This window comes from Hydra vulgaris, chromosome 02 (assembly GCF_038396675.1).
Source record: "Hydra vulgaris chromosome 02, alternate assembly HydraT2T_AEP".
Taxonomy (NCBI): Eukaryota; Metazoa; Cnidaria; class Hydrozoa; order Anthoathecata; family Hydridae; genus Hydra; species Hydra vulgaris.
The window spans coordinates 46,917,395-46,931,409 of NC_088921.1; the positions used below are offsets into that span (position 1 = coordinate 46,917,395).

The window sequence follows — 14,015 nt, forward strand, 5'->3', positions numbered from 1 at the left end:
TTTTATAAAATGATTGTTATTTTTGAAATTTTTATATAATTTTGCTTCTTTTGAGATTTAACATGACATACTTCTAAAAAACTTTTTTTCAGAAGTATGTCATGTTGAATCTCAAAAGAAGCAAAATTGCATATATATATATATATATATATATATATATATATATATATATATATATATATATATATATATATATATATATATATATATATATATATATATATATATATATATACTGCTCCCAGATAGGGGGTTTAGGTTAAAGGTGAAGGTACCTGGATTTTTCTTCACAGAACTATCAGGTGGATATAGTAGATTAACGCTAAACAGAAATTAAAATCGTACCCGCTCCTAAATTAAGAGTTGGATGATTTTTTTATTTTTAATAGTGAAGATATATTTTTACCGTCATAACCTTGTTGTCTATGGTGCTACAGATAGCTCAAATAGACCCTATGGAGCAGAAGTAATCTTACAATTTAAAATTATAATGATAATGAATAAATATAGGTCTGGCGGAACAGGCGGAGCTTAGGAATCTTCAGCCCCCACACTTTTAAAAATCTTGGGGCTTTAGTATATAAAGTCCCCCCTCCCCCAGCCTTTAACTTTTAAGTCATTTGCTACTGTCAAGATTAAACATTTCAAAATGTTTAATCTTGACAGTAGCAAATGACGCCAAATGTAAAAAGTGATGATAAATCAACAAGAAACCACGGCAAGATTAATACTAATTTAAATAATTCCAGTTATATGTTAACAATTGTGTTACCATTTAACAACATTTTAATCTATGGGGTTAAGATTATATTAAACCGATTAAAATTATTTTAATAAAAGTTAAATAAAAATATTTTTAGCACACTCCCCCATATTATTTCTTTCCGCCGCCTCTGTGTAAATGTATTATTTTTGTAAAATTTGGAATCAAATTTTGATATTAAATTTAAAATGCCAAGAAAAAATATTTTTTTAATAAATTTCAATCCAAACAATAACTACAAATATTTTTAATAGTTTAAAAATATACTATTATAGTTGTTTTATCAAAAATTCTCATATCTTTAACATAAATTAAATAAAATAGGAAAAATAAGAAATTAAAAGACGTTTATGAGGATATTAAAGTAGTTTATATATATACAAGTTCTCCATCCTTAACCAACTTAAACTTTATACTCTCATTGAGCTGTATGTCTCAGCCATTCTTCTCGGTTTTATTCCATGATGAGGATTACTTTCAGAGACACTAAACCTCTTGATAGTCTTATTAATATTCTTGTGAACAGCTTCTAAGGTTTGTTCTGACGTCAGACCGAGAGACATCTGATGGCGGTCCAAATAATCATACAAGTGATATTTAATGATATGGTACTTCCATCCGAGTAACATACTGATGTTAAACCTTTCATCAACATAACTGTTCATGTAGTCAATGGAGTCTATGAAAACTCTAATTTTGTAACCATAAGACGGATCTAATGTCACTCCAAAACAACTTTCAGTCACTAAAAATAAAAATATATCTTATTAAGATCCTTAAGTATGTTAATAATATTGTATTTATTAATATTTACCTGCTTTAAATTTTCTTAGTGTGTTAATACACTCATAGTACTTCAGCGGCGCTACAGTTATCTTCTCATCTAATGGCATGAGAACTTTTTGACAAATAGGTCCATCTAGTCCCCCACCATTGTAGCCATGCTGAGTAAAAATTTTTTTTTTAAGAACTTAGTTAAGGTCTTATCTGAAAATAGTACTCTGAACACCTGTGTGATAATATGCTCATATAAATGCAGCTCTGGTGGAAGTATAACATCCAATACCAGGCTATCGGGGCTCTCATCAAAAAGACATGAGTTGATGACATTAAAGAAGCTCTGCATCAACTTGTGTGGTTTCCCTGCATCAACAAAGCGTTGATTCTGATGGGATAAACTACCTAAAGTTCTAAATTCTTCTGATTTGTCTTTTGCATTAATACAATAAGCCCAGGCATCATTCTCACCATGGGCAGATAATCAAGCATGATATTGATCAGCTTAAGATCTGATGCAAGGAAGTATTTCCATTCATGCAGTTTGAGAAGATGGACAAATTGGGCTAAATTGTAGCTGCTTTCTTCAACATGTCGGACAATTGCCAATAAAATAACTTTGTTTACACTCGAGTCCTTTTGGTTCCTTAATTGATCTTCAAGTTTTTCTGATTGAAAAAGACTTTAATTGACCGCTTGGCCGCCGTCAATACCAATCCACACAATTAATTTTTGGAGAACAATATCTCTTTGTTTGCATATTACATCAACAAGCATAGGTATATCTTCAACATATACTACATCTTTTTCAACCTCCGTATGGTTAGCACGTTGCTGAAATGTCAACTGCTGAACGCAATAAAACTGATTTAGTGAATGGGACTTTCTATTCACACCAATCTCCACATTGGTTTCAAATCCTGATCGACCAACATATTTTTTTATTTCAGTCAACATATTTTTAATAACACATTCAGGCAGATCGTGTTTTTATTTAATAATAAATACTGTGTTTAAAATAAACTTTTTTGGAGACACACTTTTTCCAAGGTGTACATGTAGTGATGTTCCACATGTTTATAAGTTTAACCTTACTCTGTTTTTCATCCCCAACAATTGCTTTTAAACATTTAATCGTAATTTGCAACTGTAGAAAATGTAAACAGTTTGGTAGTATACGCTTCTTTATCTATTAAAACTTATTTAAATTAACACTGTATATTATCATCTAGTTGATGTATTTACATCTTTTTAATAAGTTATTTATAAGTCACGATTTTATAATGGTAAATTATAATGGTAGGGTAAAATTAAGTCTTCTTCAATTTCTAGCTACTTATTTTATTGTATATGTATGTATATAAAAAAATTTATTTATAATAAAAGTAGTGTTGTGTTCGACTTCGACTTCAAATCAATTAGTCTAAAGTCGAAATAAGTCGACTTTAAAAAAATTGAATAGTCGATTTAATCAACTATGGATTCGTTTGAAGTTGATTTAGTTGAATAATCTTAAAATATACATCTTTTTAATGAATTTAATTTTTTCGATATATAATTTTTGTTTGCTCATTTTATTACAATAGCATGTAGTATTATAAATTTTACATGCTTCCTAGTTTTTTTGTTTATTATTTTTAAGTTTTTATCTGTTTTCATAGCACGTTAGCAATATTTATACCTGATTTATAACCTAACTTGCAGTTATGTATTTCATTAACTTTTTTTGTTTGTTTACTCTGTGCTTGTGATTTTCATAAATACTTTCATTCAAGACCGTTCCGAATTGTCTCGGAGCCCTGGGGCAAAATTAAAAAGCGAAGCTCCAAAATCTAATTGTTGTAAGACTAAATTATTCGGGCTCGGGAATAAATTCTCCCATTGTCGGAGGTCTCATATTGTTTTATTCCATTAATATTTACATGATATGATATTGAAAATATGGTATTGAAAAAAAATGAGCGAATAAAAATTACTTTACTATTATATTACAATTTATTTCGAAAAATAACTTTTTTCTCGTATTTCGACTAAATCGACTTTAGTCGATTTCAAGAATGCATTTGTCGATTTTATTCGATTTTAGAAAACATATTAGTCGATTTAGTTGACAGTCGAATTATTTTAAAGCCGCAAGAGCACTAAATTACCCTCAGGTAAGGTGAAATGGTGTAAACGATAAAAAATTTCTTTTAGACGCTATTTAACATAAAGTGGTAATAGTAAATTAATCAACAATTGTTGTCAAATGTATAAAAATCATGGTTACTTTTAAAAAGTGTATCAATTTTGGTTTTTGTGTCAATGCGCAGCGAGGGAAAATGAGGCAAAACGATACAAAAATTTTCTGAAATTTTTAAATTTTGAAAATGTTTAGAATTGTCATTTTCATCACTGCTGCTCGACATGTTTATAGGTCAGAAATTATATTCTGTTTTGATTATTTTTTAAGAAAATACAATATTTATTATTTTTATATTTTCTTGTAAAACTTTTCATCAGAAACTTTTTTTTTTTTTTTGTGCACATTTTAAAATTTTCGATCATTTCCGTTTGATGACTAGTTTAATTTTCACCTCTAATATAACTTAAATATTTTATAACTTAAATATTTTATATAACTTAAATATTTTATAACTTAAATATTTTATATAACTAAAATATTTTATATAACTAAAATATTTTTAAGGAAGAGAACGTTTTTTTGAGTGATAAAATATGTTTTCCAAGCACATCATTTAAAATCTAAGGATCACCTTGTATCAACTATTTAAAATTATGCATCATTAAAAATCCGAGTGATCTGTTGATTAAAATATTGCCTGTCAACAGCTTCTTAAACGTATACATTTTTTAATTCAATAAATTTTTTTTTTTTTTTCTTTTTTCTTTTTTAAATTTTCCGTTTTTGTTACAATTAAATTCCGTAATATAATACAAGATACTCTTATCTTTCAAAAATAATCCAGTTATAAATATAAAAAAAATCAAAGACAAAATAATAAGAGATAGTTATACAAAAATATATAAAAACGCGGGAAACTTGCAGAAGACCATTAAGTCTTATCATCAAGAACCGTTGTACTAGTTATGTTTTTACAATATTAAATTCCTATAATATTGTTAAAAGCAAAACTTAATTAACTAAGGTAAATAGTGTTAACACCAAAAACATTCAATGTAAAAAGACAAGAACAAATAAAACAAACAGTCAAAGAAACAAACAAAAAAAATAATGTCTGCGTTTCTCATTATTGCATTTTCTATCAATAAAAATAACTTTGGGAGAATTTAAAATAAAATAAACTGTAGGTTGACTTTTATAACAATTTTTTTTTAGAGACTTGAATATTTTATTGCTTTCTAATTCTACTTCAGATTATTTAACACGGATCTAAAAACGCGGTAACACTCATGTGGAATAGCTCCTTAGTTTTACAGATTGTAAAAAAGAAAAAAACTTTTTTTTTTACAATGTAAAACTAAGGGGCTGTAGTTTTTTTGTTTTTTTTTTATATATTTATCAACCACATAACCAAAACTAAGGTTTTAAAAATATTTCATGGCTGGAAAAAAAGTTCAACTTGAAATGGATGTCTACATAAATTAATAAAAGATGTCTGAATAAATTAATAAAAAAAAATAATGTTAATGAAAAAATCAATGGATAAAATAATTCAATTTCCAAGCGAACAACTTTATTTAATGCTGTTTAGATTGTAGAGCAATACCACACGGTATTACGGATTGTCAATTTTCAACAATTTTTTCAAATTAAATCCCAACCACCATGTGATGCATAGCCAATGCACCACAATGCACCACAATGCACCACTTATGAACAACATTGAAAGTAAAAAGTAAAAATTTTTGGTTTTCATTTATTGTTTTAGGTGCCCCGAAAAATCCTTATGATTTTGTGCCGAACACCGTGGAAAAGCATTTAACTGGAAAGTTCACACCTCCTTTCTTACTGATGACGCAAAATATGCCCAGAGCTCGCGTAAACCTTGGATCTCTTGCTTCCAAAGCAAACGCTCGACAAAGCAATCATTGATTCACAGCTGCTATTGCGTTGAGTTTTCGTTTTTCATGCCTGAATATGATTTTTTAAATGTATGCTCCATATCTATTATATAATATTTATTATGAAACCGATGGCAAATTTTAAGAATAAAGTATAAAAAACTGCTTTTAAATTAATTTTGCTTAAATTTTGAGCTAAATTTTTAAACAGGATAGGTTTTATCATAAATTAACCAATAGAAAAAGGTGCACCAAATAGACCAACCAATAGAAAAGGTGCATCAAATGATGATAAGACAGTTAGCGATTTTTTAAGCAGAACAATGTTTGAGCTAGTATAACAACCATTAGATAAAACTGTGTTATTTTAGCAAAACACCATTAAAACTGTGTTATTTTAGCAAAACACCATTAAAACTGTGTTATTTTAGCAAAACACTATGTTGTTTTGATATCAATTCATTAAAAATTAGGACATTCTGCTATAATGTTTTTATGTAGGCTTGTATTTATGATATCTCGAACACTTCAAAAGGTTTAAATTCATAGCTGTAAAGTCATTGCTCAAAACTCCACCTTTAAAGTTTTAATGATATTATATACCAATTACCCAAGAAAATTAAAAAAAAAATCAGAACTCTTTTTATATTTTCATTTGAACTTGATTTTTTTTGTTTGCACATTTAGAAACATAATACACAATGTCATTAAAGTATTGCAAGAGCCTAATACCGAACGTAAAAGACAAAACACTCTACATAAAAGCAAAAAACTCTACGTCAATTCAAATTTAAAAATTTATCATTGTTGTTATTGCAACTAACGGATGTTTTAAAGTAGCGAAAAAAATTTTGAATTATGTAATAAAATTCTAAATTTTTCCAAAACTAACGTTATTTTTTCTGCAAATTATTATTTCAATATAATAAACCATGTCTATTATAATATTATTTGTTCAAAATTTATTGGGGGGTTTAGGTTAGGAAACATTCCTTATGACTTACTGTGCAATAAGACATTGTGGACCAAAGAAGCCGCCAAGTTTAAATTCGCGGCGTTCAAACAAAATCTTTCAAAAATTGATTTTAAAAAAGTGAGTTTTTAAATCTATACAATAGACTAAAGGTCAATTTAGGACTAAAGAGTACATTTGAACGGGTCTCATTTAATAAGGACTTTGAAGTCATTATTAAAAGGTTTAAGTTTTTAAGTTGCATTTCGTTTTTTATGTTGCTGTTGACAAAATGTCAACAGCAACATAAAAAACGACATCTCGAAAATTCAAATTTTTTATAATTTGCTTCTAACTATAATTAGATAGAAAAGTATCTTCAACAATAGCTAAATATTGAGAACATTGTACATCACTATTTGTGAACTCAAATAAATCCTTTTTCTTTCGGCAGTAAAAGATGATTGCTTTAAAAAATGAAATCTTTATAAAGGCTGATAGTAAGTCTAAACCACCTAATTTTAACAGGTCTATCAAAAAATTAGATATATATATATATATATATATATATATATATATATATATATATATATATATATATATATATATATATATATATATATATATACAAAGTAAATATATACGAAGTATCGTAAAATTACATTGCCCTTATCAAAAGTTTTACGCTTTTGCTCATTGTATAAATTTAAAATATAGTTTTCTAGTTCAGAAAAACGATTAATTATATATAATATTTTTTAAATATCATATTTAACACTTGTTACCGCTACCACGGTATTACTGAGTCCGTTGATACTGTTACCGCGCTATTATTACTGTAATTTAATTAAAAGTTTTCACAATAATTTTTGCGGTAACCGCAGTAATATCGCGAAATATATATATCTATATATTTATATACAGGGACGTATTTAGAGGCGTCTAACTCCCCTAGGAAAAATTTATTCAAAAGTTACTCGGTAAATTGGGACACTGAAGTCGGCAAATTTGGATTTTTAGTTAGCAGTCGGCAAATGTCAGCTAAAGAGGACCCTTTTTTTTTAATTTACCCCCCCCCCCCTCTCTGCATTTAAAATCTCTTCGCCACAGCCCTGTTTTGGTCCTCTTTGCTATAGCCCTTGTTAAAACTCTCAAATGAGAATTTACTTCTTGTTTATGAAGCTCACTTGCATAAACAAGGATAAACATATAAACAGAAAGTAATTATTTTTTCATTACTTTCAATTTTAAATTAATTTTAAATAATTTCCATACCAATAAGAATCAAGTTATACTATATAATTTTATTTATAGTAATACTTTAACTTTTTATAAAATAGTAATTATAACAAATAGACTTTGCAGGAGATTTTTCAAATATAGGAAACTGAAGAAATCAAAAACGTTCCATCAAAATTGAAACTTAGAGGTTAGTTAATATCTTGTAAAAAAAGTTCGCATAAAAAAATAAAATCTAAACGGCGATACAATAAAACTAAAGTGCAGTTATATTCTTTTTACAAAACAAACAAAATCTGAATTAAATAGAGAAGTCACGAGACTTTGAACTGGTAGTTAAAATGTTAGAAGATATTCTAAAATAAAAAAGACCTGTGGAATAATTTTTTTTTTTTTGAATTTCTTTTAAATATTTACATGAAAATTAGTAAACAGTTATTGAAAATGAATTATGAAAATTCATTTAGAACTGATAAAGCGTTTTTTGTAAAATTTACGTTTTTCAAAAGGGTGATTACCATAGCGCTAATTTCGTAAGTGCGTAAGTACTTGTAAGAACTAGCACGAAGACAAACTAACGTTTAAAGCTGCAAAGAAAATGCAAAAACTTGGCAAACATTAATGGGAATCCTTACATAAGTGCGAATAGGCAAAAGCACATAAAGAACTTGAATACAATGACGTAAGGGTTTTAAAACTTTAAAACTGTTAAGAAATGCAAGTTTAATTGCTATAAAAAATTACAAGTTAAATAGTTACTTGTTTTTGTACATACTTTGTATATAATTTATACTTACTAGTATAAATTATGTACTTTGTACATAATTTACACTTACTAGTATAAATTACATACAAACTTGTTTTGTGATATTACTTAGTGACAAACTTGTTTTAAGACATTACGTAATATTGATTAAAATAAATTAAATAAATAAAATAATATTTATAAAAAAGTGAAGCATATTTATTTAGCTAACTAAAATAACAAATTATTTGCGTTATCAAATATTTGCGTTTTAAAATTCTTTTGTTTAAAAGCGTATATATAAATGTCAAAAAAATACATTTGTCAGTTGTTGTTAGAGATATTTTACTTCTTACCTGCTGAATCACAAAAATGATAAAAGTTCTCGGTTTCCTAATTCTTTCTTCATTATGTTTTGCAAATGGGGGAAAGGATGGCGGTATTGCTGGAGGAAAAAGTAACCTGTCTAAAGACGATATTAACAAGCTTGTGTTAGCAAATGGAGGTTTCTCAAAAGGCTTAGACATTGCTACTGAAATGATTAATAACAAAACAAAAAAACACAGTAAAAAAACCCATAGGTATCTCAATTTGATTTTTTTTTAATAATTTTTTTATTAAAAGTAAAATAAAGTTTTGGAAAACTATTTTTATCTATTTTTATGGATATTTTCATTTTAGACTGGTAATACATGAGATTGTTAGCGCAACTTCACAAGTTGTTGCTGGTATAAAGTACAATGTTAATGTTAAGATGGTAGAATCTATCTGCAAAAACACAAAAGAAAACGCGCAAAAAAAAATAGTTGATTGTCCAGCAAAGAAACGAAAAGAAGAAAAAATTTGTAACGTGACCATTTTGAGTCAATCTTGGATTGGCAATTTAAACGTGACCGTTAGCTGTGAAAAACATAAATAAATTTGTTGTTACTAAAACTCAGAAATGCAATTTCATGTAGATTTTTTTGTTAAACGATTTTTTTTTTTTTAATATTTTTTTCTATATGAATAATATAAAATTCACACTGGACACACATTTTGTCTTTCAAAACTTGTGCAGGATTCTGCTCTTGTGATTAAGATGTCATTTTATATTGTTAGAATTATTTTTTCGATGCTTTAAGTGTTTTCCATAGGTTTTTACCTAAAATTTGATAAAGCATGTTTAAAGTTTGTTATTGTATTTTATACAGTATTTAGTTCTTGGTTGGCAAAACTCCATTTAATGGTAATGCAAGGTGACATCTCTTTATTACCTTTTCCTTACGCGTAAAACTATTGTTAACGGCAAATCTTTACTAAAAGATAAGATTCTGCTTCTCCCATGAACCACCACCAAGTTAATTTTAATACCCTTTTATTGCTTTTAAATGTTGGTTACTCAAAAGGATTTTAATTTAAAAATAATTAAATAAAATTTAATGACATTGAGTTATGGATTTGATGCCAAATAAATACTTTGCGAAAAAAATTTTAGTCATTATCAAGTGACTTAATTTTGTGCCCTTAGTTACACTTAGTTACACCTTGTTACACTTAGTTTTATTCTTTTAAATTAAAGTTTCATCTAACAGAGAGATTCTTTAAATATTTAACTAAATGATTATGAGGGTCTATTCACGAATTACTTAAATTTCAAATTTTATTTTTGACGTTTTATTTAGATGAGGAGATATACATTAGATAGATAAAGATTTATAGGTCACCAACAAAAATCTATAAATAAATTTTGTTTGATAATTTAAATAAAGAATGCTAAAAAGCAGACAATGTTAAATCAACATTGTAATCGAATACACATAAATACAATACAACATGATTTTCAATAGTCATTCATGTACGTATAAATAAATTAATGTTTAGGGTAGAATGGAAGAAGCAAGCTTGAGTGAAGTTCAACTTGAACTTTGAAGTCTGACTTTGTCAAGTTAGGGTGGAATGCAAGAAGCGAACTTGTGTAAAGTTTGACTTGAACTTTGAAATCTGACTTTGTCAACTTAGACTTCAAAAAAAGGCAGAGTATTTGAAAAGGAAAAACCTTTTAAATAAAGCAAATTAAGTATATATTTTTAAATAATGTTTCTGAGTTTTATACTCTGAAATATTAATTTATTAAAAATAAATGAAAAGGTGTTACAAAAATTACAATTTTTGTAACTCTTGTATTTTATTTTTATTAAAACATGGTAATTTAATAAAAAACACTGGATTTAAATGAACATGCTCGTGCTACCTTCTATTTAGTCCAAGGCTCTAACTACGACGTACCAGCTGCTTAACATTCAAATGGCATATATGCTTTCGGTTATCAGTAAAGCATATATGTCAAACACAAGGTTGTATTTATTTATTTGTCTTGTTGCAATTTTTATTAAAAAAAAAATTTAGCTTTAACAAGGCTTTAAGCAAACACTAATTACATTGGGAGTTTTAGAAAGAAACAGAAATTTGATTAAAAACTATGACAACAGTTTTCAATACCAGGATGATTATGATAGTTATAGAGGTAAGAATAGTTATAGAGGTAAAAAACAATATCAGTAGAAAAAAATGGTTAACACGACACAAACACGAGTTAGATTTCATCTAATTTACGACAGAGCCTATTTTTGTTATAACGGTTAACAAGAACGATGAGATCAAAATCTTTATACATCAAGTGCGGATCCAGCATTTGATCTTTGAGATAGTTAACTTCCGGACACGGAGTTAAATTCAATCAATTATTTGCTTATACTTATGTCAAATAAGGATGCTTTGTAAAAAAATGTCGCTTGGTTTGAGCTGAATTGTATCATTGAAATGACAGGAAGAGTGAAGCCATTAAGTTCAATATATGAATAAGAGAAAAAATTTTTTTGCATTTATTAAGTTTATAACATATACAATTAATTTCGGCTAAATAAATCTTTTTACTTTTAGAATTTTAGCAAAAGAGAGGAAAACAAGACTGGCTAAACTGGCCTAATTAAACTTTAATATCCTAACAAGAGGCAACATTTTGCAAATATTGCCACAAAATCATTTAATTCTATTGTAAAATTATATGAGGATAATACAGTTTTAGAGTTTAAATTATTAAAGTTTCAAAAAACTTAAAGGTTGTAAGTACATTTTTAGGATACAACTATTGATACAAAATAAACTTAACTTTCTTTATTGCTCTTTACATACAGCATTGTACAATATCAATATTATTATATACCAAGTGACCAAATGGGTCTCTGAAGTTCACATTTGAAGTAAGGTTTTCTGATATTATGAGAAAACTTGTAGTTTTTTGGTATTATCAGAAAAATTGATAGTACTAGAAAAGCCAAAAAAATAACAAAAGTATTATAACATTAAAATAAAAATTTACAAAAAATATTGACAATGTGACATATTCATACACCGATTTTAATAAACACAATATTAAGGATTATTTTATTAGAGCATTTCTATGTATTTGAATGTGTTTTTTATTTCACAAGATAATACTTTTATTTTCAGATTGAGTTCTTCATTTACTTTATCAATAAAAAAGAATTTCTTAGTTGATACTTTTCGATTATCTATGTTTTTATTCTTTGATATTAATAAAAAGAATCGAGTCACAATTTTAATTTCTCCTACAAAACCTCTCGTAGATGCTTCGAAACTATTTTCCTCATTATAACTTTACTTTTCATCGTATATCAAAAGATCATTTTGTAGAAAGGCAATGTTGTGAAGAAAAGCAAAAGGCAATAATGTATATAAAATTTATTGGTTTTATAAACATTCCATATTCACACCTGTGCTGATAATATGGGGCATTGTCCCATATAACATGGACGTGCTGATGAGCTTCTAAAACCTGTTTAATGGCTGAGTTGGTAAAAACCTTAAACACTTTTAGTCCATTGAATACAGGCAGACAAAATTTCCTTTTAAGAACCTTTAATTACTTAGCAGTTCAAAGAAAAATATTCTTTTCTGTTTCGATACAATTCTGCATTTTCTCCCACAGAACTTATCATAGGATATGCTCCATCTATTGTTCCAATATATCTTCAAAGTTCGTTAAAGCTAAAAAAATTTTAAGTACTGTTTTTATATAAGTAAAACTTCAATTTCATAAAAAGAAGCAATAGCTGATATATATCCTCTAAAGTATTACATATATATATATATATATATATATATATATATATATATATATATATATATATATATATATATATATATATATATATATATATATATATATAAAATTATTTTTAAAAATAACACGATGTTTTTTGTTCTTGACATGTTTCGTAAAATTTTATTTACATTTTTAAAAGATTATTTTACAATAATAAAAAACTCTGAAATATATATTAAAAAATAGAAGTCTTTAGAGAGAAATATTAACGGACAAAAAATTATACATAATAAACCAATATATTTATTACAAAATTGTTATTACACGACCAGACAAAGGAAATGGTATAATTGTTCTTAATAAAATTGATTATATAAATTCATTACATAATATTATAAGTAATAAGACTAAATTTAAAGAATTAAAAGAGGATCCAACTATAAAAAGAGAAATATCTTTACAAGGGTATCTTAGAAAACTTTATAAGCTTAAATGTTTTGAAAAAGACATTTACACTAAAATCTATCCTGTAGGATCTCAACCTGCGAGAAATTTACGCGCTACCTAAGATGCACAAAGTTAGTAAAGATAGTTCTCTTCCAACATTTCGACCTATCATCTCAACAATCGGAACATATAACTACAACCTTGCCAAACATCTCTCTCATTTATTGTCTCCATATATACCTAAACTATTTTGCACTTTAGACTCATTTTCTTTTGTTGAAGAATTAAAACAAATTAATGTAACTAATAAATTTATTGTTTCATATGATGTTGAAAGTTTGTTCACGAATATTCCTCTTAAAGAAACCATCAACATTGCAACTGATTTATTTTTTAAAGATAAAACTAACTCAAAACGTTTTTCAAAAGTTCAATTTAAAAAATTACTTCAGATTTCCACATCCGGTTCACATTTTCTATTTGGCGGTAAATATTACGATCAAACAGATGGCGTTGCTATGGGTTCTCCTTTAGCGCCCATCTTAGCTAATATTTTCGTCGGTTATCATGAACAAACATAGGTCAATAACTGCTCTTTTACAGCACCATTTTTTTATAAACGGTATGTCGATGACATAATTGCTATTTTTAATTCTGAATATGAAGCTCAAGAATTTTTCAAACACCTCAATAAACAACATAAAAATTTGAAATTTACTATGGAAAAAGAACAAGATAACCAGATTGCTTTTTTAGATGTACTTATTAAAAAATCCAATTCGTTTACGACTTCAGTTTATCACAAAAAAACGTATACAGGTCTTTTACAAAATTTTTTTTAGTTTTATTCCCTCTTGCTACAAATTTGGACTTGTTCGGTGTTTGATTGATCGTACATTTAAAATTAATAATTCTTGGTTTGGTTTTGATCAAGATATTAAGAATCTATCATTAGTTT

The 14,015-nt window shown here is 26.9% G+C and overlaps 1 protein-coding gene across 1 annotated transcript; it reads left to right on the plus strand.

The window, feature by feature from the left end:
* The first annotated feature begins 8,805 nt into the window (after window positions 1-8,805).
* On the plus strand, window positions 8,806-9,532 carry LOC136076990 (cystatin-1-like). Its single transcript, XM_065791127.1, has 2 exons — window positions 8,806-9,083; window positions 9,184-9,532. Exons 1-2 carry the CDS (start codon window positions 8,875-8,877, stop codon window positions 9,419-9,421), a joined length of 447 nt encoding a protein of 148 aa, XP_065647199.1. The 5' UTR covers window positions 8,806-8,874; the 3' UTR covers window positions 9,422-9,532.
* Window positions 9,533-14,015: the final 4,483 nt, after the last annotated feature.